This window comes from Coregonus clupeaformis, unplaced genomic scaffold (genome assembly GCF_020615455.1).
Source record: "Coregonus clupeaformis isolate EN_2021a unplaced genomic scaffold, ASM2061545v1 scaf0001, whole genome shotgun sequence".
In the NCBI taxonomy this organism is placed as follows: domain Eukaryota; kingdom Metazoa; phylum Chordata; class Actinopteri; order Salmoniformes; family Salmonidae; genus Coregonus; species Coregonus clupeaformis.
In genome coordinates, this window is record NW_025533456.1 from 2,228,016 (window position 1) to 2,255,595 (window position 27,580).

At 47.3% G+C, this 27,580-nt stretch overlaps 1 protein-coding gene across 1 annotated transcript; it reads right to left on the reverse strand.

The window, feature by feature from the left end:
• On the reverse strand, positions 1–27,378 carry LOC123482981 (lysine-specific demethylase 6B-like). Its single transcript, XM_045212237.1, is given in 21 exon segments — positions 1–1,604; positions 1,827–2,000; positions 2,293–2,419; positions 2,889–3,030; positions 3,368–3,555; positions 3,835–4,098; positions 4,406–4,599; positions 4,700–4,905; positions 5,229–5,334; positions 5,487–5,610; positions 6,008–9,813; positions 10,250–10,625; positions 10,627–10,808; positions 11,036–11,224; positions 11,455–11,703; positions 11,911–12,151; positions 12,317–12,412; positions 12,617–12,743; positions 13,008–13,121; positions 16,484–16,568; positions 26,989–27,378. Coding segments are annotated over 18 exon segments (6,810 nt in total). The 5' UTR covers positions 12,739–12,743; positions 13,008–13,121; positions 16,484–16,568; positions 26,989–27,378; the 3' UTR covers positions 1–1,580.
• Positions 27,379–27,580: the final 202 nt, after the last annotated feature.

Here is a 27,580-nt window from a genome sequence, read left to right on the forward strand (position 1 = left end):
TGGCTTTATCAAAAGCATTTATTAATAATAGTCATAGTAATGTCACACAAATTCACAAAGTGTTTAAGACATGTCTGGCTCAGTTTGTTGTGTGTGTGTGTGCGTGTGCGTGTGTGTGTGTGTGTGAATTCTCTAAACAGTGCAGTTTAAAATGAATGACCACAAAGAGAAGAAAAATAAAAGGTATATTGCAACAGGAAAAATAGAATTCTCATCTTAAAAAGGGAAAAAACTAAGAAATTGTTCATCAGAGAACTGTCAATACTCCAACAGATAATAATATTTAAAAAAATCATTAATTTCATCTAAAGGCCCCTAAAATTGATGAAAAACAAAATTACGATTTCTCAGATAAAAAAGGTACAGAAAATGTAGTTTTGTTTTTTCACGCATTACAAAGACAGTATTCCGTTAGTCAACTTTCTACCTCGGCTGTGTATCCTAGCAACTACAGGGGAAGGTGTAAGTTATATTCATTAGAAATATCATTTATATATATAGAACCAGAAGAAGCACCAGAGAAAACATTGTCCTCCTGTAAGTTGTTAGAGGACTCAGAATCACCATAAAAAACTTTCAAACCTGTACAGCCCTAATAAAAACAAGGGGAGAACATTGACATCCAATAAATAGAAACATTTTAAATAAAAAAAGAACAATGTACAATGTAAAATCCCCCCCCCCCAAAAAAAGAATACATCTGTATAAAAAAAATAATACTTAAAACAAAACGAAATCAGAGGTACAACACGATTATTACACCAACTGAAAAAATTATCACGATGAAAAATGGAAGCAATTAATTCAAACAAAGACCTGATGTACTCCTAAAGAGGTGTGACAATTGACTTATTTCTTTCTCCCAAGGAAATAAACATTATACATTTGTAAAAACACAAAATTTACAACACATACAAGAGTCAAAAAGACAAGAACTAAAAAACAAAAACGTCTTTAAAACCCGTATGTTTCGAAGCATTCCAAACAAAAAATGTGTCTTCTTATTCTTAATGCTTTTAGAAAAATGTTCGTATCTCTATTATTAGTATTTTCCATCTTATTTATCTTCTAAATACAAGTCACAAGGCCAATGTGGTATATATCTAGGCTGATCTAGTCTTTAAAAAAAAAAAGAACATAAATTATTTTAGGAAAAAAACAGCACCCCACAAAAAAATACAAACAGCATTTACACATTTCAGTATTCAAGACGACAATTTTTTTAAAGAAATCCGGAAATAACTAAATTCATGCCATTGATAACAACCGTCAACTCAGTTGCTTGTTTACAATGGTAGCTAGCACCAACTGCCTTTCCGTTTTTTCAAGTCCTCCAGAAACCAGTAAGCTGATCTTGAGCACCGTTGACAACAAATGTAAACTGGCGTTTGATTGGCGGTTTGGTTTTGTAAACAGTGATGAGTAGTAAACTGGTTTTCGATTGGCTGTTTTGATCGGCAAGTAGTAGTACAAATATCTTAAATAATGAAGGAAAAAAGGTTAAAATACATTTTAAAAGGTGTGTTTAGTCCTGTCTGGCAGGAGTTTTGGTTATGGCTTTGAGACGTGGAGGAGCTTCATCACCGTGAACTGGGCGCTGCAGCCTGGAGAGAGAAGACAGACAGAGGACAAAACATTAGATACACTGGCCTCAGATTGTCAGGCAGATGTATACAAAACACAGTCAGTGCAGACTTACAAGTGGGAGAGTGAGTATGCGCTCGTGTCTTACAAAAAAACAAAAAGGTAGTGTGTGTGTGTGTGTGTGTCTCATAATAAGAAAGATATGCGTGTGTCTCGTAAGAAAAATATGTGTGTCTCCTCACCAGATTGAATGTGTCGTAGGTACTCATGAGCTCCTCCATGCGGTACTGCTCCAACACCACTACGTTGTTGGAGAGGCTGGGGTTCCTCTGGCGGGCACAGTCCTCACAGTGGACCACGTAGGTCTTCCTGTTGCCGCTCTCAGACGTCACAAACAGCAGGTCAAACACCTCCACCTGGGGACAGAGGAGACACATACACACACTCAGTATATAGCCAGGGATCACTGGGCTGTGGGAAAGGGCTTGTATTGTAATGCATGGGGATGAATTGAAAGCATGCTGGAGCAATCATGAGGGAAGATAGGGGGTTGAAGTAATGTGGTTTCAGAAGAGAGACAGGCTCTCTCTGATTGTGAGGTAAGTGTTTGTGTGTTTTGGGTTCAGTTAGAAGGCGGTTTGGTGCTGGCAGACTGGGGGTTTGTATTGAGAGGGCAGTAGGTAGGTACTGGGTAGATGTGTTACTCACGTCACACTCATTGCAGTAGTAGGCTGGCTCGTCCTTCACCCGGCTCTGGTAGGAGATCTTCTTCCCTACTGCCACCAGCTGGTCTCTCAGAACCTGGATGTGCTTGATGGACTGCAGCAGGCAGTGTCTGACGGAGAGAGGGAGAGAGGGAGGGAGGGAGGGAGGGAGGGAGGGCGAGGGGGTGAGGTTAGAGCCAGGGTGGAGTGAGCAGCACACCAATATGTTTCAAACTTCTGAAACATCATAAATATGAACAAAATTATATATTTACACCTGTGTAATTTCTAACTACACCATCTGTATAATAAACAAATCACTATAATTGGCTGAAAGCCGTGGTATATCTGACCGTATAACACAGGTATGACAGAAAATTACTTTTTACTTGTCTAATTACGTTGGTAACCAGTTTATAGCAATAAAGCACCTCAGGGGTTTGTGGTATATGGCCAATATACCACGGCTAAGGGCTGAATCCAGGCACTCTGCGTTGCGCATAAGAACAGCCCTTAGCCGTGGTATATTGGCCATATATCACACCCCATCGGGCCTTACTGCTTAAATAAAGGACCCATCATCAGTCGGTCAGTACTCACTTGATCATCTTGTATGTGTCTGGGTCGGTGACCTTGACGGTGCGGGCCACGTTCCAGGACACGTGGATCATGGGGACGATGGACTTGACCTTCTTCACTTCATTCCACTCAAACCTCTCCAGAGCCAGCTGGTACTGGTAGGCTGCAGAGAGGAACAACGGGAACATTAGTACTTGACATTATAAAAGCTCTTCAACAGTATAATTGTTAGTGACCTTGTATGTTTTTACATAGGATCTTCAACATCAGTCCTCTACTTATGTGTTTCATTGTTGTGGATTTGGACTGTGGTCATTACCCTGAAGTTCAAAACTCTCAAGCCAAAATTACTGACAAAGACCAACAGGTCCATAAAATAACACTAACCATAAAAGTCAAGCAATGGCTCTACTGCAATGTGTTTCAGTAGATGGGTGAGTCAAACATTTGCATCTGTAGCAAACAGTAATGTAGCTATCTTTGTCAGGGAGTTAACTTACAGTTGAGTGGTCCGACGTTCCATGCAATGTTGTTGCACCAGCCCACAGCCTGGACCCAGTGGACGGTCCCTGCGTTGATCCACACCAGGTCCCCTGGTCTCTGAATGAAGCGGTACACAGGGATGTTGGAGCGGTACAGGTCCTCCAGGACAGGCCACCAGGAACCAGTCAGGTAGTCTACTCCATGCCTGAGAGAGAGAGGGGAGGAGGGGGTTAGATCCTCTAAGGTAGTGGGTGATACATTGGGAGAATGGTACGCTTGAGTAGATGAGACACTTGTGCTATTTTACATTCTAAGGACTTACAAGCTGAGCTGCTGAGATGAGCTCTAGTTACTTGGAAGAGCAAATCTGACAGATTGTTTTTCTACATCAAACAGGCTCAAATCAGAAATTTATTCTTGTACCTCATCATCAACACATTCTGTAAATCATGGTTATGTATCAACCAGTGTCCACACGACTTACTTTTCACAGAAGTCGTTGATGGCCGGCCAGTAGTTTTCATGCACAGAGAACCACTCGCAGTCTCCAGGCCCAATGTTGATGTTCACTGAGCAGAAGTTGTTGTTCTCCTGATGGCCAGGCGTGCGGCTGCCGGGGACCTTCATGTAGAGCTGGACAGTGTTCATGCCCAGGATGGTGTGTCCTACGTGGCTCAGCATGTTACCGCTGGACGCCACGCGCATGAAGGCTGGAAGCTTCTGGAGCTCCTGCAGCTGGGCCTTCCACCTGGTAGAGAGAGAGGGAGAGATAGATGGGGAGAGGGAGGTCAGGGTTATTGTCTTTTTTAAACTGGCCAACAGAACACAATCTGAGTGGCAGTAGTTGCATCAATGCTATCATCACTAAGGAGCTTATTTACTATAGTGATTTTGCGCAATATGGCCTTGCTTAGCAATGGATGTGGTTCATGTAATAAAGATTCAGTATGGAAACCTGACCAGTAGGGGTCAGCAAAACCTCAGAGGAAAGTTCTGGAACAAATGAGAAAAGTTCCACATGTTCTATGTGGTAATAGAATGCATCTCCAGCTTACCTCTTGGGGTCTGACAGATCAATGTTGGTGCCAAACTTGATAATCTTCCCCACTGGTTTCAGCTCGGTACTGATAGCGTCTTTGCTTGTGGGGTCTTTGTTAGACGTCTCAGAGCTAGTCTCCTTACTCTTCTTCTCTTTCTCCTTGTCTTCCTCATCTTCATTATCATCATCTTCATCACTCCCCTTCTCCTCCTGAAGACACAGAAAAGAAGAAGGTAGAGGTAAGTTATATAGAAGAGGTGTGTGTATACATGGTGTGTGCCTCTACATGTATCATTGTATCCATCCATACCTGGAGGCTCTCCTGGAAGCTGGAAGCCTGGTACTGAGCGTACTTGGCGATGGTGGTGTGTGAGCGGCTGCTCTCGCAGGGCCAGGTCTGCCCCGTGCCGCTGGGGTCCCAGTTCTCATCAGCAGGCTGCTGTACCTGGGTCCTCACCTCCACAGCATGCTCCGAGTTAGCATCCACCAGAGACTTAGTGGAGAACAGACCCAGGTCTGAAGGGTGAGAGAGAGAGAGAGAGAGAGAGAGAGAGAGAGAGAGAGAGAGAGAGAGAGAGAGAGAGAGAGAGAGAGAAAGAGAAAGAGAGCGAAAGGGAGGGAGGGAGGGGAGAGAGAGGAACATAGCGGTTTAATATACAAATATATAAGGGATGACATGGTGCGGCATGAAGGGACTCCCAAAGGGAATGGTACCAAGTCATTTTATTACTATTTGTAGGTAGGTAGTGCAGTTTGATTGAATGATTTGTGTGGTTACTGTGGTAGATAGTGTTGAATAAATGATTGATAACGATGTGAAGTGTGTGTGTATGACTCACTGAGTCGTAGGGATCCGGCCAGTCCTCTGATAACAGTAACAGGGTTCTTAGGGTCAGTACAGAACTGCAGTAGTACTGGGGATAAGGCATCTCTCTTACTCTCCAGCTATAGAGGGGGGAAGACGATAGAACAGTCAGTACAATTATAATTCACGTCAGGTGCAGTTTTCTACCAACAGAGGGCAGTACAGAAAGATAGTGTGTGAATATAGATATGTGAGATGTGTGGTGGGGTTATGGTGAATGACAGGGACTTACATAGATGCTTGGTGTGGGAGGGTTGAGTTTCTCCCGTGGGATGGGCTCTGTAGTAAACAGGGGCTTGACAGAGAACGCAGGGAGCAGGTAGGACTCTCTGAACTTCCCCTTCACACTCGCACCCCTGAGAGAAGAGATAAAAAAAATGTTTAAGACCAAACACAGTCACAAACTGGAGCAAAAAACACTGTCTTTTTAGAAATGGATTTACTAGAATGAAACCCTCTACTTCTCGTTGGTAAGACCACCCCACTCTCTCACCTACAACACTCCTGCCTTGTTATTCCCTCCATTCCCCTCTCCGCTCTCCCTCCATTCCCCTCTCCGCTCTCCCTCCATTCCCCTCTCCGCTCTCCCTCCATTCCCCTCTCCGCTCTCCCTCCATTCCCCTCTCCTCTCTCCCTCCATTCCCCTCTCCTCTCCTATCTCCCTCCATTCCCCTCTCCTCTCCTCTCTCCCTCCATTCCCCTCTCCTCTCCTCTCTCCCTCCATTCCCCTCTCCTCTCTCCCTCCATACTCACTTGCAGGCCCGTATGACCTCTGCGGCTGTGTTCTTGATACTGATCTCCTCCAGCGGTGTCCTCTTCTCCTCCACCTCCGAGGCGATGAACGTCTCTCTGTCTCCGCTCTCCACCTTGATCAGTCTGATCTTCAGCTCCTTGGGCGGCCCGTCCGACAGGGCCTTCAGTTTCATGAAGTCAGCAGCTGAACCCTGCAGTGTCGAACCAGCCTCACTGCCCTGAGAAGAGGACATGACACTAGATATTTTTTCACTTCTACTATGGGACGCCCATTCTGAGGGTTCGTCTTCGCTGGTGGACCCAGCCTCCTTCCTCCTCTTCCGGTCTCTCTCCATGTCGGAGTGAACGTGGTCGCAGTCCTTCTCCCGGATCTCCTTGCTCTGGAGGTCCAGGTTCCCGAGGATCCGCAGGTGGTCCTTCTTCTCCTTGTGACCTTTGCCCTCCTTGTGCCGTTTGGAACTGGAACTGGAGTGGGAGGAGGAAGAGGAGGAGTGGGAGGAGGAAGAGGAGGAGTGGGAGGAGGACATCTCCTCTCGTTTCTCTCTGTGCTTTTTCTTCCTCTCTTTCCTCTCCTGGTGTGTCTTGCTGCTGCCGTGTTTCCTCTTCTTCTCTGTCTCTCTATCCTTCTCTCTGTCTCCTTCCCTCTCTCTCTCAGGCTTGTGGTGCATGTCCTCCTGTTTCAGCTCAGTCTTGGTCCTGTCTGAGGTGTTCTTGCTGGGGAGGGAGTTGGAGTGTCGGGTCAGGAAGACCTCACAGCTCCGGCCCAGCTCAGCCAGAGAAGACTCAGAGATGGTAGTGAGCTTCATCTCTTTTTTTGGCTCCATCTTGATGGATTGTGTGGAGGGATTCAAATTTGACTCTTCCTTTGAGGAATGGATCCTCTTTTCCATGGCCTCCCTCCCATTTCTCCAGATATCAGGCTCCTCCATCTTTATATTGACCTGTCTCTTCGCCTCCCAGCTGGAGGGTGAGTGTGGGCGGGACTTTAGGGGCGGGGTCAATGACGGTGTAAAGCCCGGGTGATTGGTGGAATCGGAGGTGGGGGAGGTGCTATTCTGCTGATGTTGGATGTCGGGACCCAGAGAGAGGGAGGAGGAGTACTTTACTCCCCCCAGAGCGGAGGGGGGCGGGCGGCCAAATGGACCTCCTCTGTAGGTGTACTTCTGGTTCTCCAGGGTGGCCAGGGACTTGTTGGTGCTGCTCACCCCCGTCTGGTGGAGGTGGGGCCTCTGGGGCGGGGGAGGGGAACTGGACGGAGTCTCCGACTCCTCTTCCTCATCTTCGTCGTCGCACTCGCTCTTCGCGGGCTCCGGGAGACCGTAGAGTTTAGCCAGGTCGCTGTGGCGATAGTTAGTCCCCGACTGGGAGTTGGGGTTGAGAGGGACAGCTGGCTTGTGGACCTCCGGAGCGGGTTTCAGGGTGAGACAACCCTCCTCCTCTTCCTCGTTGAGGGAGGAGGTCCGACTGCAGGGGGAGGCCAGGGAGCCCTGTCGGCTCAGCACGGGGGGGCTGGAGTTGAGGTTCGCCCCAACAAAGTCGTCCTGCGGTTGCTGCTTGGGCGCCGGGATGAGGTCCGGGGCGCACAGGTAGCTCTTGACCAGTGGCATGGTACCAGAGAAGGCGTTGACAATGTTTTCTCTAGCTCCGTTTCGGTCGCTGCTATATAAAGATTCCTCCTCTTTCTTGATGGACTCATCCAGCATGGCCATGATGTTGGCCAGACCGTCCGGGAGTAACGTAGAGAGCTCTGATGGTTCCTCCTCAAACTGGGCGCTCTCCGAGTCTCCGCTGCTGCTGCTGGCGCAGCTACCCAGGCCTCCGCTGGGCATGCGCTTGTGGAGGAGGCCCCCTGTGCTGGAGGTGCTGCTGCTGGTTCTGGAGGGGTTGGGCACGGACGAAAGGCTGTCCCTGGGGAAGGCCTGGTAGAGTTTGGGGGGCTCTCGGAGGGTGATGGTGCTGGAGGTGTGGAGGGGACCCATAGCCCCCATCACTCCTCCTCTGGCCTGCTGACTAGCCTTCTCCTTGGGATGGGGGGTATCTTTGGATGGACGGGGGGCGCCTCGCATGGTGGTGTTATTTAAGGGGTGGTTGGGGTAGGAGGACCCCAACGAGGGCCGGGTGTTGTTCCCTGAGGTAACGTTACTACTGTGAGATGACGACGGGGGACTTCCACCCCATTTCTCCCTCTGCCTCTGCTTCTCCCTGGCATAGTCCGTCTGGGGGGTGAGAGGGGGCGGCTGCGACCTCTCCAGGGGGGCAGGAGACGGTGGTGCCTGGCCTGGGGGACAAGGGGGTGCCCCGCCCCGGCTCAGCCAGGGGTAGGGGGGCGAGGAGGAGGACTGGCTGGGGGGTGGTGGGGGTGGAGGTAGGACAAAGGAGGAGGAGGAGGTGGAGCCAGTGGACAGGGGAGGAGGTGGGGAAGAAGAGGTGCTGCCTGACAGGAGTCTCTCCAGACTCTCGATGGCGGACTCCTCTCTCCCCTTACTGCTCCTGCTCATCTCCTCCTTCACCTTCCTCTCCATCCTCCTCTTCCTCTCCTCCTCCTCTCTCGCCCACTCCCTCCTCCTCTTCCTCTCCTCTTCCTCCCTCGCTCTCTCCCAGTCCTTCCTCTTCCTCTCCTCCTGCTCTTTTTCCCATTCCCTACTTCTCTTCTTCTCCTCTTCCGCCCTCTCCCACTCCCTCCTCTTCCTCTCCTCCTGCTCTCTCTCCCAATCCCTCCTCTTCCTCTCCTCCTGCTCTCTCTCCCAATCCCTCCTCTTCCTCTCCTCCTGCTCTCTCTCCCAGTCCCTCCTTCTCTCCTCGGCCTGCATATGACCCTGCAGCTCAGCATCCAGTTTATCCAGAGCCTCCTTCATGGACTGCGGGGCTGAGGGTGGAGGTGGCTGGGGTCGCGAACAAGAATACCCCTGGGCTGAGGTGGGGGTAGCCTGGGGGGCCTGGGGTGTAGGCTGGGCACAGAGTCTGGAGTAGGAGGGGTTGGAGGCTAGCTGAGGGGCAGAGTTGACCGTGTGGGGTTGGGGGGTGGTCATGGGGCGGTCATGGGGCGAGCTAGTGACCGCCGTCTGCGGGAGGGGGTTGGGGTGAGACCCTCTGCTGGTGATGACGCTCTCCCCTGCCCTCTGGTGTCCTGAGGATGATGACGAAGAGAAGGAAGGAGTGCGATCAGGCTCAGTCCGTCCGTAGTAACCCTTCCCCTGGACAGACTGTTGGTGGTGGTGGCTAGGCTGCTGCTGGGGCCTGGGTGGTGCCCGGTGGGGGTGAGGGTGACTGGCAGTGCCCACGTGGGCTCCCTGATACCCTGGGTGCAGCATGGGGTTGATGGGCCCCCTCTCTGGGTCCCTCTCCAGCTGAGACGGAACTGAGGTCTGGTGGAGCAGTCCCATCGTCTCCCTGCCTCTCCAACTGCTGCTGGTGGGGGTGTTGTTAGCTGAACACACAGCAGGTGGCGCTGTGGTCACAGTGGAGAGTGCAGGTCCAGTCATATTACTGATACTACTACTACTACTACTACTACTACTACTACTACTACTACTACTACTACTACTACTACTACTACTACTACTACTACTACTACTACTACTGTTGTAGCGGTTGTTATGTGACTGTGAGCAGGGGGGCTGGGGGGTGAAGGTGGGGGTGATGACAGGCGTCCTGGTAGGAGGTATGGGGGTGGCCTGAGGGGGGCTGACGTGGGGGTAGGGGTGCTGATGATGCTGGAGGGGCGCTGGACCCCGGGTCTCCCCGACCTGGTTCTGATTCTGCTGCTGCCCCGGAGATACCAGCCCTGCCCTGTAGAGACCTGACTCCTGTAGGGAGAGACAGATATGGTAGATTAATACACTGGAGATAGAGCGCCATCCAAACAGACATAGGCTGCTTCCCAAATGGCACCCTATTCCCTATACAGTGCACTACTTGTGATGGGGCCCATTTGGGCCGCAGCTGATACACTACAATACTAACAAAATTGATATAGTTTACATTTCCTCTTAGCAAAAGTCCATTAACTAAGACCAGTCAATTCCAAACTGAACCCTCTGCTAAATGACATTTGAGCCTATGAGCGGGTAAAATGGGAGTTGTTCCCGAACTCTTCAGGTCTACGTGAAGTGCCTAGGTTTTCGTGAGCCCGCCGTCGATTTGGATTTTAGAAAATAATTACAGTGTGAAAAAGGTGGAGATCACACGCTAACAAATGGAGGCTGGGTATAACATTAGCTCTGCTGGGAGCCTGGGACTCACCAGGGGGTGGTTGCTTTGTGGCCTGCCCTGGCCCTGGCCCTGTCCCTGGGGCCTCCAGGCCTCATGGTGGGGGGTGGTGGGGTTGTGCTGTTGAGGTACTGCGGTGCTGCTGGCAGGGGCAAGGAGGTGGGGGTTGTGGCTGTAAGGCACGCCGGTGTGGTTTGCTGGTGAGGGTTGGGGGGTCTCCCTAAAGCCCCTGTCTCCTCTACTGTCCCCCCTTGCTGGAGGTTGGTGGTGAGGAGGATGGGAGTGGGGCTGGTTGTTGATTCCTCGGCCCCCAGCGGTAGGGCCTCTCTGGGGGGTAGGAGGACCTCCCCGGGGCTCCATCCCCATGAGGGGCGGGGCTGGAGCTGGTTGTTTGGGGTACTGGGGGTGGTTATTGTGGGGGGGTTGATTGAGGGCCTGAGGTGGGAACTGGGGCTTGTGGGGTGGGGCGGCCCCGCCGCGCCGCTGGGGGTAGTCTCCCAGGGAGGAGATGCGGGGTGGGGAGATTGGCGAGGGGGCGGAGGGAGGGGGGAGGTTTGTAGGTGTAGCCGCCCAGACCTGACTTGGCTGACTCCTGTTACCAGAGACAAAGAGAGAGACATGATTAGCTAAGAACTTCTGGGAAGGCTAGGAGACCATAGACAAACTATTTGACTACCTAACCTGAATCTCATAAACTGACATGTTACTTTATGCCAAACACAACTAACCAAGTTCCACCCCTCTCAAAAAAAAGAACTACATTTGATAAGTACACTAAATTCATGCTCTTGACGAAGAGGCAGTGCTAAGTGTTCTTACAGTTCTGATCTGGAACTCTGGAGGCCCGTTCTTGCGTTCGGGCTGGGCCCAGGGGGCGTTCCCCTTATGTATGGGGTTCCAGAAGGCAGGTTTGGGTGGGGGAGGGGGGGGGTGGGACAGGGGCTGCTGCTGGGGGGGCAGGGGGTGTCCTCCTGGGCCAGAGAACCTCTGCATGCCTGGGTGAGGAACCTGTAGAGGAGAAGAGTAACTATGTTAATACTACAGTATATCCCATCATAACAACATGGTCAAATTACAAGAACAAACTAAGTTTAGATATCAAAAGGTCACAAATAATTCTATGCAATCACCTGACGCTACATATGGGAGAGTATAGATTTGGATCTCTTTATCCTGTATGTGTAAATATAACTGTATGAGTAAAGTGTTGAGAGCAGCGGTTTCAGTCATCCACGTACCTGCTCAGAGCTCCTCTTCCTCTTGCTAGGACTGGGACAGTCCTCATTGGGCCGAGAGAAGGGGTGAAGGGAGGGGGGCGGGGTGTGCTGGATGACCGAGTGCTCCCCTAAAGGGGGGGCCGGCCTCTTCAGCTGCCCCCCCAGCATCTTCCCTGGGTAACCCCTCTGCTGCTGCTGCATCTGAGCCCACATATCATCACCCAGTGACGCTGGACCCCTGGGGACATGATGCTCCTGAGGACCCTCATACTGACAGAGAGAAGGAGAGAGAGAGAGAGAGAGAGAGAGAGAGAGAGAGAGAGAGAGGAGAGAGAGGGGTTGAGAAGGAGATAGAGAGAGGAAAAGGCAGGATTACATCTCCTAACAAGACATCCAACTTTTATCGTCGCTCACTGATAGGCCACTCATTTATCTACACTCGTCCTGTCTGATGATATCATTGGCTCCTTCTCTCACCTTCAGTAGCTGATTGGGTCTGGAAGGCAGGTGGGTAGGAGGCCCGGCGCTGTATCCACCGCTGTGAAGGCCGGGTAGGGGTTCAAGTGAATGAGGAGGGGGGTGTGACTCATACAGCTGACCCATCTGCTCCCACACCCGGTGGGGGGGAGGAAGGGGGCATTGCTGGTCCCCTCTCTGGAGGCCAGGTAACATGGCCTGGGACAGCTCCAGCTTTTCACCGCCACGCACCTGCATGGTCCTGTTGGGAACAGAGAGAGAGAGAGAGAGAGAGAGAGAGTCAGATTACAGTGACTACAGCCTGGAGCTGTGAATGTACGTGACAAGGAAAGACAAGAAAGGCGGAGACTACAGCTATCAGATTATATTACCGTATGAGCCCAACAGGAATATTTGCCGGACTCACCCATTATTGAAGAATTTACTGGGATGGTTCAGTCCACCCATGTGACTGGGCGCTACATGGGGGAGGACCTGGTGTTGATTGACACCTGTCGAACACCTGGTAGAGAGAACAAGAGTAAATACTGTGCGATACGAACTGTTTTACCTGAGAGAAAAATACATGTTAACCTACAATAACAATTAACAGTGAACTTGTAGTCAAGTGAGAGAGTGTGAAGCTAAGTCAGTCAGTGTAGGTGTAATTAATTGACTAGTAGCTGTGTGTGTGTGGCTTGTTGGTTGCCGTGGAAACCTAACATACCTGGCAGGTGGCGCCCAGGTGGCGCGGCTGCCCACGGGAGCCCATGGTCCCCGGCTGAGTCCGTCCAGAGGGAAGGAGTCCCGTGTGCCACGCCCACCAAACTGCTCTACTGCGTGATGCATCCAGCCTGTAGGACGAGGAGGACAACACACACAAACATACACTCAATATATGGAACAAACACACACACTGGAGAGATACACTCTCAGTATGTACACAATGTGTGCCCTCTGCATGGGAATTAACACACAATTACTCACATACACTCCCTCTGTTTCTCACACACGGACATGCACATGCACACACAGACACACACACACTGTCAACAAACTATTAACCTATGTGGCATTTGTGGATTGCCCAAAAATGCAAGTATACGCTTTCTACTCACCACACTAGCTGTGTCTGTGAAGCCCTCCACTGCAGCTCAGAGAAGGCCACACACCAAAGACTAAGGGAAGACTTCACACCTGTCTTCAACACCAATACAATACAGCCTGTTAGGCTAGAGAGGGAACAAGAGGAGAGAGAATGAGAGAGGGAGAAACAGAGAATCAGACAGAGAGGGAGAGAGGAGAGAGTGAGAGAGAACAAGAGGAGGAAGAGAGGGGAAGGAAGTGAGATACAAGTCAATAATTGTCAGTAGGTTTTCCATTATATAGTTCAGCTGTAGAGCGAAACTCACTGCAGACAGAGAGGAGGGGTTGAGACTGAGGAAATAGGACAGAGGAAAGAACAGCGCAAGGAAGAAGAGGTAAACGAAGAGAGGAGTCTAGATATGGAACATTTGGTGCGGAGAGAGGTTACAAACTTCTCTGTGACTAAAATACAGTATGTGTGGAGTTGGAGGGAGGCAGCAGATGTAATTGTTTATCTATTTAACAACTATTGCACCATAGACTCTAGGTCTAGGTATTACAGTGTAACCGCAGCGTCTTTGTCCATCTGTCATTATTAGCTAGTACACTCTGGTAGTGCTGTACTGTGTCCCAGCCCCTAGGGGGCGACGGTAGCTCTGCTGTAGCTGACTTTAGGATTATTAGCCGAGCACAGATGGTCCTGTGGGAGTTAGTGGACCTATGATATGGGAACACTGAGGTTACTGTAATCCCTACAGGGGGGGTAGAGACCCACAGAGACTAACCAAGGGCACAGGGTGTGTGGCTGTACTGCCTGTTTTGTGTGAGCGTCTGTAGAGTATCTATGTATGTGTGTGTGTTGGATCCACTTGGTTTTAATCCCATTATTAGAACAGGTGTGATGGAGAGGGAGAGAGAGGGACAGGGGGAAGACACAACAGAAGGTCTGAACAGGATGGGAGGATAGATGGGTGGGAAATAAAAGTGCTCTTCAGGGAAGGAGGGAGGGAGGGATGGAAGAGAGGACGGGCTGTGCTGGCTATATCTCATGCCCACACACCTTCCCACACATGGCAGAGAGGCAAACAAAAGAACAGTTGGAGAACACAGAAAATAGCCTGGCATATATACTCATACACATGGTGACACACACAGTGACACACACACACACACACTGTGACACACACCGTGACACACAAATACAAAAAGTCACACCACCCAGAAAAACTAACACTGAGACACACAGGACCAAAACTTCAAAGAAATAGAAAAGACTCAGTCCATGTCAAACAGAGAGAGTTACAGAAGACAGAAGAAGATTCCTGTTCAAAATGCAAACAGAAGCACACACCCGTGACAGACACACCGTGACACACACACCGTGACACACACACCGTGACGATGAGCCAGCAAAGTTCCCCACTCTAGTCAACGTTGGTTCCTAAATTAGCTCTGCTAGTGTGTGTAGGGCCTCCCACTCCCTCTCTCCTCCCTCCCTCTCTCCTCCCTCCCTCTCTCATCCCTCCCTCTCTCCTCCCTCCCTCTCTCCTCCCTCCCGCTCTCCTCCCTCCCTCTCTCCTCCATCCCTCTCTGTCTCCATCCCTAGCGCCGCCTTGCTATTAAAAGCCTAGGGGGAAGATATTTCAGGCGCTCCGTTTTTAGCTTCCAGAGAGATGGAAATAAAACCAACACTGAGCCACGCTGACGCTCCCCTCTACTCATCTGTCTGTGTGTGTGTGTGTGTGTGTGTGTGTTGGATAACGATACCATACTAGTGCCATGTAAAGACAGACCAGGACCAGACGATCATAAACAGCTCTGACTGGTTAACACATTCCCACAGACACATAAAAAGATACATACACACGTTCGAACACACACACACACACACACACACACACACACACACACACAGTGCATTCGGAAAGTATTCAGACCCCTTGACTTTTTCCACATTTTGTTACGTTACAGCCTTATTCTAAAATTGATTAAATCGTTTTTTTTCCCTCATCAATCTTCACACAATACCCACAATGACAAAGCAAAAACATGTTTTTAGAATTTTAGGCAAATGTATTAGAAATTTAAAGAATTTACAGAACTATTCAGACCCTTTACTCAGTACTTTGTTGAAGCACCTTTAGCAGCGATTACAGCTTTGAGTCTTACTGGGTATGACGCTACAAGCTTGGTACACCTGTATTTGGGGAGTTTATCCCATTCTTCTCTGCAGATCCTCTCAAGCTCTGTCAGGTTGGATGGGGAGCGTCGCTGCACAGCTATTTTCAGGTCTCTCCAGAGATGTTCGATCGGGTTCAAGCCGGGCTCTGGCTGGGCCACTCAAGGACATTCAGAGACTTGTCCCGAAGCCACTCCTGCGTTGTCTTGGCTGTGTGCTTAGGGTCGTTGTCCTGTTGGAAGATGAACCTTCGCCCCAGTCTGATGTCCTGAGAGCTCTGGAGCAGGTTTTCATCAAGGATCTCTCTGTACTTTGCTCCGTTCATCTTTCCCTAAATCCTGACTAGTCTCCCAATCCTTGCCGCTGACAAACATCCCCACAGCATGATGCTGCCACCACCATGCTTCACCGTAGGGATGGTGCCAGGTTTCCTCCAGACGTGATGCTTGGCATTCAGGCCAAAGAGTTCAATCTTGGTTTCATCAGACCAGAGAATCTTGTTTCTCATGGTGTGAGAGTCCTTTAGGTGCCTTTTGGCAAACTCCAAGCGGGCTGTCATGTGCCTTTTACTGAGGAGTGGCTTCCGTCTGGCCACTCTACCATAAAGGCCTGATTAGTGGAGTGCTGCAGAGATGGTTGTGGTTCTGGAAGGTTCTCTCATCTCCACAGAGGAACTCTGGAGCTCTGTCAGAGTGACCATCGGGTTCTTGGTCACCTCCCTGACCAAGGCCCTTCTCCCCCGATTGCTCAGTTTGGCAGTGTGGCCAGCTCATGGAAGAGTCTTGGTGGTTCCAAACTTCTTCCATTTAAGAATGATGGAGGCCACTGTGTTCTTGGGGACCTTCAATGCTGCAGAAATGATTTGGTACCCTTCCCCAGATCTGTGCCTCGACACAATCCTGTCTCGGAGCTCTACGGACAATTCCTTCGACCTCATGGCTTGGTTTTTGCTCTGACATGCACTGTGAACTGTGGGACCTTATATAGACAAGTGTGTGCCTTTCCAAAACATGTCCAATCAATTGAATGTACCACAGGTGGACTCCAATCAAGTTGTAGAAACATCTCAAGGATGATCAATGGAAACAGGATGCACCTGAGCTCAATTTCGTGTCTCATAGCAAAGGGTCTGAATACTTATTTCTGTTTTTGCATTGTCATTATGGGGTATTGTGTGTAGATTGATGAGGAACATTTTTAATTTCATCCATTTTAGAATAAGGATGTAACGTAACAAAATGTGGAAAAAGTCAAGGGGTCTGAATACTTTCTGAATGCACTGTATACACACACACACACACACACACACACACACACACACTCGCTTACCTTTCAGAATAGCACCTAGTTCAAGATCCTCTGTCTTGTCAAGTCTCAGCTTCTACAGCCAATCATCTCTGGGATCTCTTCAGCCCTGGACCAATCAGAAGAGAGAGTCAGATTTAATATAAAATCATCATAAAACAGATAGCAGCCAAAACCAACAACATCTGTTCACATTAAACTAACACACAATCACAATTAGCCAATAGCTCTATGTATCAGAAATTAGGGTTGTTCCATGTCATTTCAGCAAGCCATGACACCCACCATCTAAGATTGTTCTGAAATAGTTTCTGTAGCTAGAAACAGATAAGGTAAGCATTCCGGAAACTTTATTTTGTTGAAATATAATTTGAGATTAAGCTAATTGATTGCACCCAAATTGGCCATTTTAATTTATAGGATTCAATTAATATTCAATAATTATAGTACCTAACATCCGATATGGACCAAACTTTTTTCTAACAAGTTTCCATCCACAGTTTTTATGCAAGTAAAAGTCATACCATATAAAAATAATCACAACAGCTGTGATGGAAACAGGAAGTTGCAGTACAATTTTATAAATGCCGACATATAATTTGTTCGTTCGACATGGTGGGATCTTTTTGTTGGTAAAATTATTATGTGAGAAATGGTGGTAGAAACGCCTTTATGTGCAAATATTGATATAACAACCATCATATGGAAGTAAACTTGGAGTCAGGGTGTGTGGTCCTCCCACTACGACTCGGTAAACCATGCACTTTATTAGGCTACATATGAAATAAGTTATGATGAACTTCAGAGTGGTGAAAGTGCACGGTGATATTGATGCTCCTTTCCAATAAATATAGAGTTTCTTATTCTGGTCCAAAATGGATGTTAGGTACTATATTTATTGAATATTATATGAATTCTATGAATTAAAATAGCCAACTTGGGTGCAATCAATTAGCTTAATTTCTCAGAAATCAAATTATATATACAAAAAAATAATGTTTCCAGAATGCTAATCATATCGGTTTCTAAATACAGAAACGATTTGAGAACAATCTGAGACGGTGGGTGTCGAAATCCTCTTTCTTGTGCTTTTTGAGGTGGAACGACCCAATAGCTATACTCATATTATTACATCAGACAATGTCTGTAGACTTCTCCAGGATGAAAACGAGGATCAGAAACCAGACAATAGCCAGAACTTTCTAACACTGCATTTATCAGTCAGTCAGGAGACAAGACAGGGACTTTAGGTATAACTATGACTGTCTAACCTCCTCTCTCTCTCACCCTCTCTGTCTCGCTCTCTTTCTCCCATGGTTACTAAGAACATGGAGACGGCTGGAGGAGGCGAAAAAAGAATCACCCCTCCTCTCTTCCTCTGCTCTCCACTGCTTCGACTCCCTAGTCGACACGGCGTGTGTGTGTGTGTGTGTGTGTGTGGAAACCCAGGGAGGGCAGGAGGGGAAAGGGTGAATCGGCAGGGGGCTGACACAACACAAAGAGAGAGGGGGCTCACACACACACACAATGGTGAGAGTAACTGTGTTAGAGGCACAAGGGCTGGCGCTATATAAACACCAGTAGCCTCTCTCACAGGAAGAGGTTGGCACGTTAAGTCAACTATCACACGTGAAACTGTAGTGCAGCAACAACAGACAGAGAGAACAGGGAGAGGGGGGAAAGGAGAGAGAGTAGAGGCACAGAGAGACAGATGAGGGAGGGAGGGAAAGAGAGAAAAGGAGAGAGGAAAGCAAAACGAACAAACGTGCAACATGGGGAACTGAGTGAGAAACAAACATCAGATACTATTACAAAGCACACTAAGACCCAAGCTTTCTCAGGTTATATAGAGAGAAAGGCTGTCAGTATGCTGTGTGTGTGAGTGAGTGAGTGTGAGAGAGAGAGAGAGAGTGTGTGTTGTGATATGCTGCATCCTGGGTGTCACAGCACAGGGAACCCCCCCGGTGAGTGAGTCAGCGCCACGCCCAGCGGTCGGTGGAAAGGGCTTACCTCAAACCCCAGACTTAACCCTTCATCCCCCTCCCCCTGAGACGCCACTTACGGTCAGGTGACCGGGGGCGTTGCTAGAGACGGCGTGACGTCTCAGGGATTTTCTCAGGTGGCGTCATCGGTGGTTAGTGAACCGGTGGTATGGTGAAACACGTAGATAGGCAGGTCGGGGGTTTTATGGCAAAGACAGGAATCGCCAAACCACCTAACCATGATAGAATTACAGAGAAGTGTGTGGGGGTCTTATTTGTCACTTTTAGATGTTGTGTTCTAATGTGGTGTTGCCTATTTCCCCAATTGGGTCAGGGCAATTCCAACAAACTACATTGATGTTGCCACACTGACCGCAGAATCTCAAAAGCAGAATTAACATTGCAACTAAGAATCTTGCGCAACATAACAAATCTTATAACGTGTGAATTCCCCCCGGTAGCCCCCATATGTCACCTGGGTAACAGTGAAACCCCCATGATGACAGACATCAAAGACCTGTTCCAGTCAACACCTCCGTCGTCCTGGTTATGGCATCACACACGTGGCTACCACTCTGGTAGAGAAAGGCGAGGCTAAGGCCATGCCAACATCATCATGCCAACCGTTGCTAACCATAACTACCAAAACATTACTCAATACTCACCTCTCTAATATACACTGAGTATGTGAAAATAAAACTATTTTTGCAATAATTTTTTTATACTATGATAAGCCACTAGAACTCAACTACCACTGTTACAAAGCTAAATACAAAAGTTCGGTCAGTCACCAAATCACCACCCTGTCTGACTCCAGTAATGAGACTTCCCAAACAGAGAACTCCCCTGCCAGCCTCATAGTGGTATGATCCAGAGGCAGACAGACGACATAGAAGGGCTCAGTTAAATATAGATAACTGACTATGAACACACACACATAGAGACAGAGAGACACAGAGACCCGCTAATTATCCAAATCCAGAAAAGAGCCGTTAAATTCTACAACCACCTAAAAGGAAGCGATTCCCAAACCTTCCAAAACAAAGCCATCACCTACAGAGAAATGAACCTGGAGAAGAGCCCCCTAAGCAAGCTGGTCCTGGGGCTCTGTTCACAAACACAAACTGACCCCACAGAGCCCCAGGACAGCAACACAATTATACCCAACCAAATCATGAGAAAACGAAAAGATAATTACTTGACACAAACAGAGCTAATTAGAATGCTATTTGGCCCTAAACAGAGAGTACACGGTGGCAGAATACCTGACCACTGTGACTGACCCCAAATTAAGGAAATCTTTGACTATGTACAGACTCAGTGAGCATAGCATTGCTATTTGCAAAAGGCCGCCGAAGGCAGACCTGGCTCTCAAGAGAAGACAGGCTATGTGCACACTGCCCACAAAATGAGGTGGAAACTGAGCTGCACTTCCTAACTTCCTGCCAAATGTTTGACCATATTAGAGACACATACTTCCCTCAGATTACACAGACCCCAATTTTGATAAACTCCCATATCTATTGGGTGAAATACCACAGTGTGAAATCACAGCAGCAAGATGTATGACCTGTTGCCACAAGAAAAGGGCAACCAGTGAAGAACAAACACCATTGTAAATACAACCTATATTTATGTTTATTTATTTTCCCTTTTGTACTTTAACTATTTGCATATCATTAGAACACTGTATATAGACATAATATGACACTTGAAATGTCTGGAACTTTTGTGAGTGTAATGTTTACTGTTCATTTTTTATTGGTTATTTCACTTTTGTTTATTATCTATTTCACTTGCTTTGGCAATGTAAACATTTGTTTCCCATGCCAATAAAGCCATTAAATTGAAATTGAATTGAGAGAGAGAGCCAGTAGGAGCGCAGGAGGGAGATAAAGGATGACATTAAGATGACACCCTGCAGACAGTAGTTCCTGGCAGGCTGAGAGATAAGTGATCAATTTGATAAGAAAGGGAGAGAGAGAAAGAAGGGAGAGAGAGAAAGAAGGTTCCGGCATGTCTGGCGAGCGAGAGATGAGGGAGGGAGGCGGAAAGCCTGTGGGTTTCTCTCCACACTGGTCCATTACATACCTGGCCCTAAAAAGGGATTGAGTTAAAGGAAACCCACACACACACACACACTCAGCCAGGAACACACAGCCTGCCTGCGTCCGTTCCGTTGCCAGGCTCCCACAGTGTGTGTGTTTGTTTGTGTGTGATGCAGGCTAGCTCGTCACCAACGCATCTAAGCTTTTCCCACACACACTACCGCCTACACACACCGGGAGAGCACCGACACGGCCAAACACACACAGAGAACATCCTACAGCGGGTATTTATGCTCAGTAGAGAACAGAAGTAACTCTCTCTCTTCCTCCACACTAATTATAGTACAGCACTGCTGCCCAATCTCTAGGTCTAGCTGTTTGGCCTTCTAAAAATGACACCGAATCAGCTCAGAGTCACAGCAAACTCACAACCTCTCGCCTATTTACTGTAACACCAGGCCTTTAACTGTGACTGTTGCCCCAAGAATAAGGGTAGACAACACAAGCTGAAAAGAAGGTAGTGTTTGTATGTGCTGATTTAGGTCTCTGCACAGCTTACTGCTCATTGTTGGGTTCAGTTGAAAAGCACTCACAGAGAACTGGAGAGAGAGAGAGAGAGAGGGCGGAAATATGTTCATATCCCATTCTGTTGGAGAACGTGGATTGTCATCCTGGCTGGAGTGAAGTTGAACATGTGCTGTTTCTGAGAGTTGGTCCAAGTACACTCAGGAGGAAAGCCTTTCCCAACACCTCTCTCTCTCTCTCTCGCTCTCCCTCTCTCCCCCCCTCCCCCTCTCTCCACCCCTCCCTCTCTCTGGATCCTCTACCATTACTTTTACTGGCAGACATGGTGAAATGTTCGGATATATTCTACTACATGTACAGGGTTGAAAGTCTAGTGTGGTATTTTGGCAGCCTGTTGGTTTACGCAGGTTGAGGAGATGGAAACAGCAAGAGCTGTTTTATCTAACTGCCATCGCACCTGTGCTTGTAACAACTGTCAGAGTGTATGTGTGTGTGCTAGATTTCACTGTTAAGGACGGTTCACACACAGACGTGGTGCATGTGTGTGACGTTAAGAGAAGGAGAAGAGGGAGATGCTGCTCTGAGATGAGACAGGAAGCTGTCGTCAGAGTTTCAGGAAGTAGCTAGCCTCCCTGAGATGTGTGTGTGGATGTCTTGAGGAGGGGTGAGGGCATGGTAGAAGTTTCCTGTGGAACAGAAACGGTGTGTGTGAGAATGTGTGTGTGTGCGGACAAAATATGAATGTGTAAATATGTGGCTGAGTGAGAGTAAATGTGAGTCAATACAAAATAAATAACAGGGTTTCACTTCTAAAACATTTGAATTCATGTCAGACAGACATGACGTCATCCTGTCAACCACGTGTTTAAGCAAAGACTTAGACGCTCTAAAGCAGATGTCAACACAAACAGAACAGAGAAACCTAATTTGACTGGTAACTGACAATAAACAAGGCTGAAGGCTGCTTACGCAAAGGCAGTGTTTTTCTTGATTGTCTGCTAATAAAGTTAGGGGGCGCTGACTGACATGCGTGTCTGTTGACTAATGTTATTTCCAGTCAGTCACTCAAGCAGATGCCCTCAACATCTCTTTCGCAGAACAAGACTTCAAAAGAAGGGGTGACGTTCTTCTTTTCTTGTTTTCCAGAAACAGCATGACTTCAAGAGGGAGACAGGCAGTCAGACCAAGAGCCCATGCCTTCGTCTGAGCACTCACACACAGATGTGTGTGTCAGTGTGTGAAGCTTTGACTCACTATACGAATGTCTGTGAGAGACTGAAAACGGGATGTGACCATATAGAAATATGTTATGTGATATTTGTGCCGCCGAAATCTGAATGACCACATGCGTGCGTGTGTGTTTACGTTCACTATCGACAATTATAACACTCGATCAAACACACTCACTTTCCCGTTCCTTCACTTCAAAAAACCCAACCTGCCTTTCTTTGTCACAGGGAAACAGCATAAAACACAACACCCTGCTTTCTCTGTATGAGGGGACCAGAAAGGGACAGAACATCCCAAAGTCCCCCCTCCCCCAGCCAGTGCCTTCAGTACTACCCATGCCCTCACTTCCCAGAATTTAGAGCAAGACAGACACAAACAAACAAGTAAGCACCCTGATTAGTACCCCCAGAAACACACACAGGCAGACCACAACAGAGCCGAGACTGTTTCCTAGACAACGGTTGCCGTGGTATCGGTGGCGTCGCGGCAGACGGTTATTAAGGTGGAGAAAGAGAGAGACACAGAAATAAAGAGAAAGTACTTTCTCAAGAGAGATCGACTTCTTTCTCCACTATTCTCTATTCCCTCTAGTACATATTGAACATTCTCTATTACCTAGTACAGATTGATGTTCATTCCAAGAACAACATTAACATTAAGGTCAACCTGTAGTACTAGTAGTTCATTTAAAGGGACCATGTGCAATTAAAAACATACATTTCAGACAGTGAAATATGATGTGTGCACCAGAGTTCGCTAAGCGCAGCTACTTTTCATCAGCAGTCCCTAATTTTCAACCTGACCCTCAACACACCCCCTTCTGAGAGTGGCTGTGCCTATCGGGACATAACAGAGCAGAGAACATTACTGACGGTAGTCAACAAACCACTTGGACAGAACGTCCCCCCACACACAAACACAGATAGAGGTGGGAGTGTGTTGAGAGTCAGGTTGTCCTTTATGTTCATTCCAAGAGCTGGAGGTCTGTGATGATGTCTCCACTGAACAACAACATTAAGGACAACCTGAGCCTCGACACTCCCACCCCTATCTGTGCGTGTGCGTGTGTGTGCCTGTCTATCGGGACATAACAGAGCAGAGAACATGACTGACGGTAGTCAACAAACCTCTTGGACTGAAGGTTCCCTATCAGAGTTAAAGCCAGATTAGGTACAGCTACCGTCCAGTCCGGTGTTCATATTATATTAGTTGGTAGCTAATAATTACACAGTTCTAGTTATGTGTGAACAGACAGAAAGCACAGTGATAATGATGCACATAGACATGTCTGCTGTTGTTACTGTTTGTTCATTTAGCCCAAAGAACACTGGACTGTTCGTTTACTGATTGTCCTCACCCCTTTCTCTCTCTTTGTTTTTCAAACTTTTCTCTTTTAGCCACTCTCTCTTTATCTGTCCTCTCCCATTCTTTCTCTTTCTAACACTCATTCTTGACCCCTCTCTCTCTCTTAGTCAGAGTAGTTGGAGTAAAGTAGTCACTGAGGTGACAGAGGGGAAAACAGTACATTCCTTCCCTGTGTGTGTGTGTTCTGGTGTGTTAGTCATACACATGCACGTTTGTACACCTCCCTTTCACTTCTGCATCATCAGTGGTACTTTGCCAGTGATAACAAAACTAAAGAATACGCACAGATCCCACAAGAGAGTTTCATGACACACACACAGAGACAGTTCTGGAACTTAATAACAGGAACACATATGGCTCTAGAACTGTAGAACGTAAAGACAGAAACACAAAATGACCTCACCAACATAGCCATATTCAACACACTGTAGTACACCAGCCTTTCCTAACGGTCTCCATAGAGTCACAACTAGAGACCTCACACTGCTAGGTGGAATTCCACACAGAGCTGCCTGAGCTCTACCCCAGTAACTCCTACCACCTCCTCCTCTCACCCACCTCCTCACCTAGCAGGAGCACTAACATGAGGATAGGTCAACCCTGCTTCTTTGCTCTCCTATCAATAGACTCGTTCTTATTCTCAATTCTACATGGACCTCTAGGCCCTACTCTCTATAATACACTGCTGTATATTTGAGAGGATTGGATACGTGGAAGCAATATGTACATGTCTTCATCCAAAAGTGCTGCCTGATAATATGTTGGACTGTTATCAAAATGTCCTGCTAGATGTTTGAGATAGGACAGAGGCTCATGTTATTGTTTGCAGCATGACAAATGCTGTGCTCCGCTTCCATGGTGATGAAACGACACCTTTCGTTTCAGGTAGAGTAAAACAAGACTTTTGGTGTCTGACATGATCGAGGTAGTTCCTCTTGCCTCTGACCCAAATAACCACACACCCACACCCAATATGAAAGTTTGTTTGTTTTTTCACAGACACAAAACAATGAAAGTGGATGTAAAAGCATGTGCGAGAACCTGAACAACATGAGAGAAGTTCACACGATACACTGACACACTGATCCCATTTCATCACCACCTCCCTCAATGACTGAGGGAGTGTTAGGTGACTAAGCCGTTTAAACTAGCCTACTGACCCAAATTACTCATGCCACAAACACCTCCTACACCACCACCACTCATCCCCTACACACACAAGCCACACCTGTTTCTACAACCAATCTCACACCCACACCACCTGTCAATTATGTAAGAAACACCATTCTCAAAACACCATGGGCCAAACATTTCTTTATCCATCACCTATCCCGACACACACAGTTACACACTTTCTGTAGCCCTGCTTATTACCCTTTCATCAGTGTTGACTGAGCCTTAATATGTAACTTTTGGGGAAACCTGAGCAAATTCACATAGAAACGTGAGTTATAGATCTGTCATTCTCATTGAAAGCAAGTCTATGAAGCGATAGATCTGTTCTATGTGTGTTATTTCTATGCCTCCCGTTCTTAAGTTTAGTTTTTGCATCTTTACTTTCGTTTTTGTACACCAGCTTCAAACAGCTGAAAATACAATATTTTTGGTTATGGAAAATATATTTCACAGCGGTTTAGATGGTAAAAATGTTCTCTACACTATAATTGCTTTATTGTTACATAAACTGAAATTATGCGAAATATTATACTTTTTGCAACCTGGAAAAGGCTGAGCGATTTCTGCATAGTGCATCTTTAATAAGTATTCTGACAAATATTTGGTGTGTGTACAACTTTAACCGTACATATTCGTCATAGGAGTAGTAGAATGGGCGGCGATTGTTCATTCACTGGCATTCAGATCACGGGACCGGACAAATGGGGGCGGGTGATTCAAGCCAGAGCAAGAAGCAGTTACTTGGTTCCTATTCAGCCAAGAAGTCAAAGAGCTGTATGATAGGAGATAAAAAAATATATTTTCGTAAGCAGCTTTCTGCCTGTCCTAACTTTACAGCTCGAGACTTCAAAGAGTCACAAACAAGAAACACGCCACTCGTTTCCATGTCAATCGCCTTGATTGATCGGAAGTGGGGTTCAAAGAGTTTCACCGACCCAATGCCAGCACACGTCGGTCCTTAGAACAAGGTTCGGTTTATAACGGCCCATAAAATGCATAACACCGAGTCGAGTTCTTGCATGAACGCTTTTATTTTAGACTACAATCCCGTCAAATTATCATGAATACCGTCAATAATAGGCTAACTGAGAAAAACCACATCACTTGCCACCTTTTTCCACGCGTGTTTCAATTGCTTGTTCTGTGCTATTTCTCTTCCCTGACGGGTCTTCCAGACAGAAAGGGGTATTTTGAGACACAGTGAGTGACACACCAAAAACACCACCCTCCCCCCGTGGACGATGCAAATTACTTCCTTTCAATTCGGCTCTTTGTGTGCGCGAGGAAGGTCTGACTAGGGGCAATCCATTCGCTTTATAAGGCAGCCTGCCTGCCTCCCTCTGTATGCCCATCCCCACTCAACACTCCCTCAGTCAGCCCTCCCACAGACAAAGGCGCGGAGGAGGGGGGAGATCCTTACACAAGCCATTTCTTTCTCCCTCCATATATTCCTCTTATCTGTCCCACAAACACACGTGGGATGATGCTATGTTTCTGAAGTGCCCCCCTCTTTCTACTGTCAAAATAAATTCACCAAAACAATCGCACACGCATAAATTATCAATATATGACTACAAAGTAGAAAGAGAATAGACTATAGTCGTTGTAATTTACGCATTCAACCTATTATGTAGACTGTATGTATGTCATTGCATATGAGCTAAAATGGGAATTATAATAGGCGACGTATTCCCCATGTAATACATTTGAAACAGACGACAAGCATTAACAACCCAGCGTGAGCAAACAAGTCTTCCGGTTTAATCTATTAACTATTAAATGTTACTACACTGTAACGTTACCAGACTACAACTCTTTGAATATCAGCGCCTCTACCCTTTCCCTTGATTTCACTTTCTGAACGCGCTCTCTTGTTATCAACGTGAACAAACAAGCCGAAGAGAAACCTCTGAAAATCCCAAGTAGACATTTACAGATAACTAAAGTTTTACGACTTACATTGTTGTTGTATTTTATTATTATTATTATTATTATTTATTTTTTTACAAATAACTCGTCTTAAAAGAGCTCAAGTAAAAACGGCAAATGGCAAAATGTCTCTCTGTGTACATTAGACAAACAGCGACGCAAGATACAAAGTTACAATTTACGTTCCATTCTTACAGTATTGCAACAGAATGTAACCAGCTCGTTATAAAGACATCCACAATGTAACACAGTAGTAATAAAGATATTCACGTACAGCTGTCTGGAGTAGTAGAAATCGTTGAGAATATTTCCAAAACAAACGTGTTTTTTTCAGCATAAAAATATTCCAGTGTGTACCACTGTAGTCCGTATTTGCTGAGTGTCCTGAATCCAGGCAGTAGTTGGTGCTGTATCTGCAAGTTTCTCTCTCTGTACAGCTAAATTCCAGCGACTCAGACAACTGATTCACTTAGTCTCACTCGCTTCCTTTCGAAGCTCTTGTAAACTTGTATCACTTGACGCTCAACTAATGTCACTATGTCTGGATTTGAAATCCTAGTTTCAGCCGACAAGCGAGATACGCTTTTTATTATTCCATTTGTTTTCTCCTTGCCTTCTATCTTTTTACAGTCCTCGTCTTCTTCTCGCTCTCTCTCCCGACATAAGGGAATCAGGTTGCGCTGAATCGAACTGTGTTTTAAAGGGACAAGTCTCTTGGCTCAGTGCTCAACCTATGACGCTATCGCTACAGAGGCACACACCAACCCACTGGCTTCTGGCTGCGTCTTCTACACACAGACACGACACGCACACTACACGCCCCTCCTGCGCCCTGCTCCGTCCGTCCGTCCGCTCGCTGACGTCAC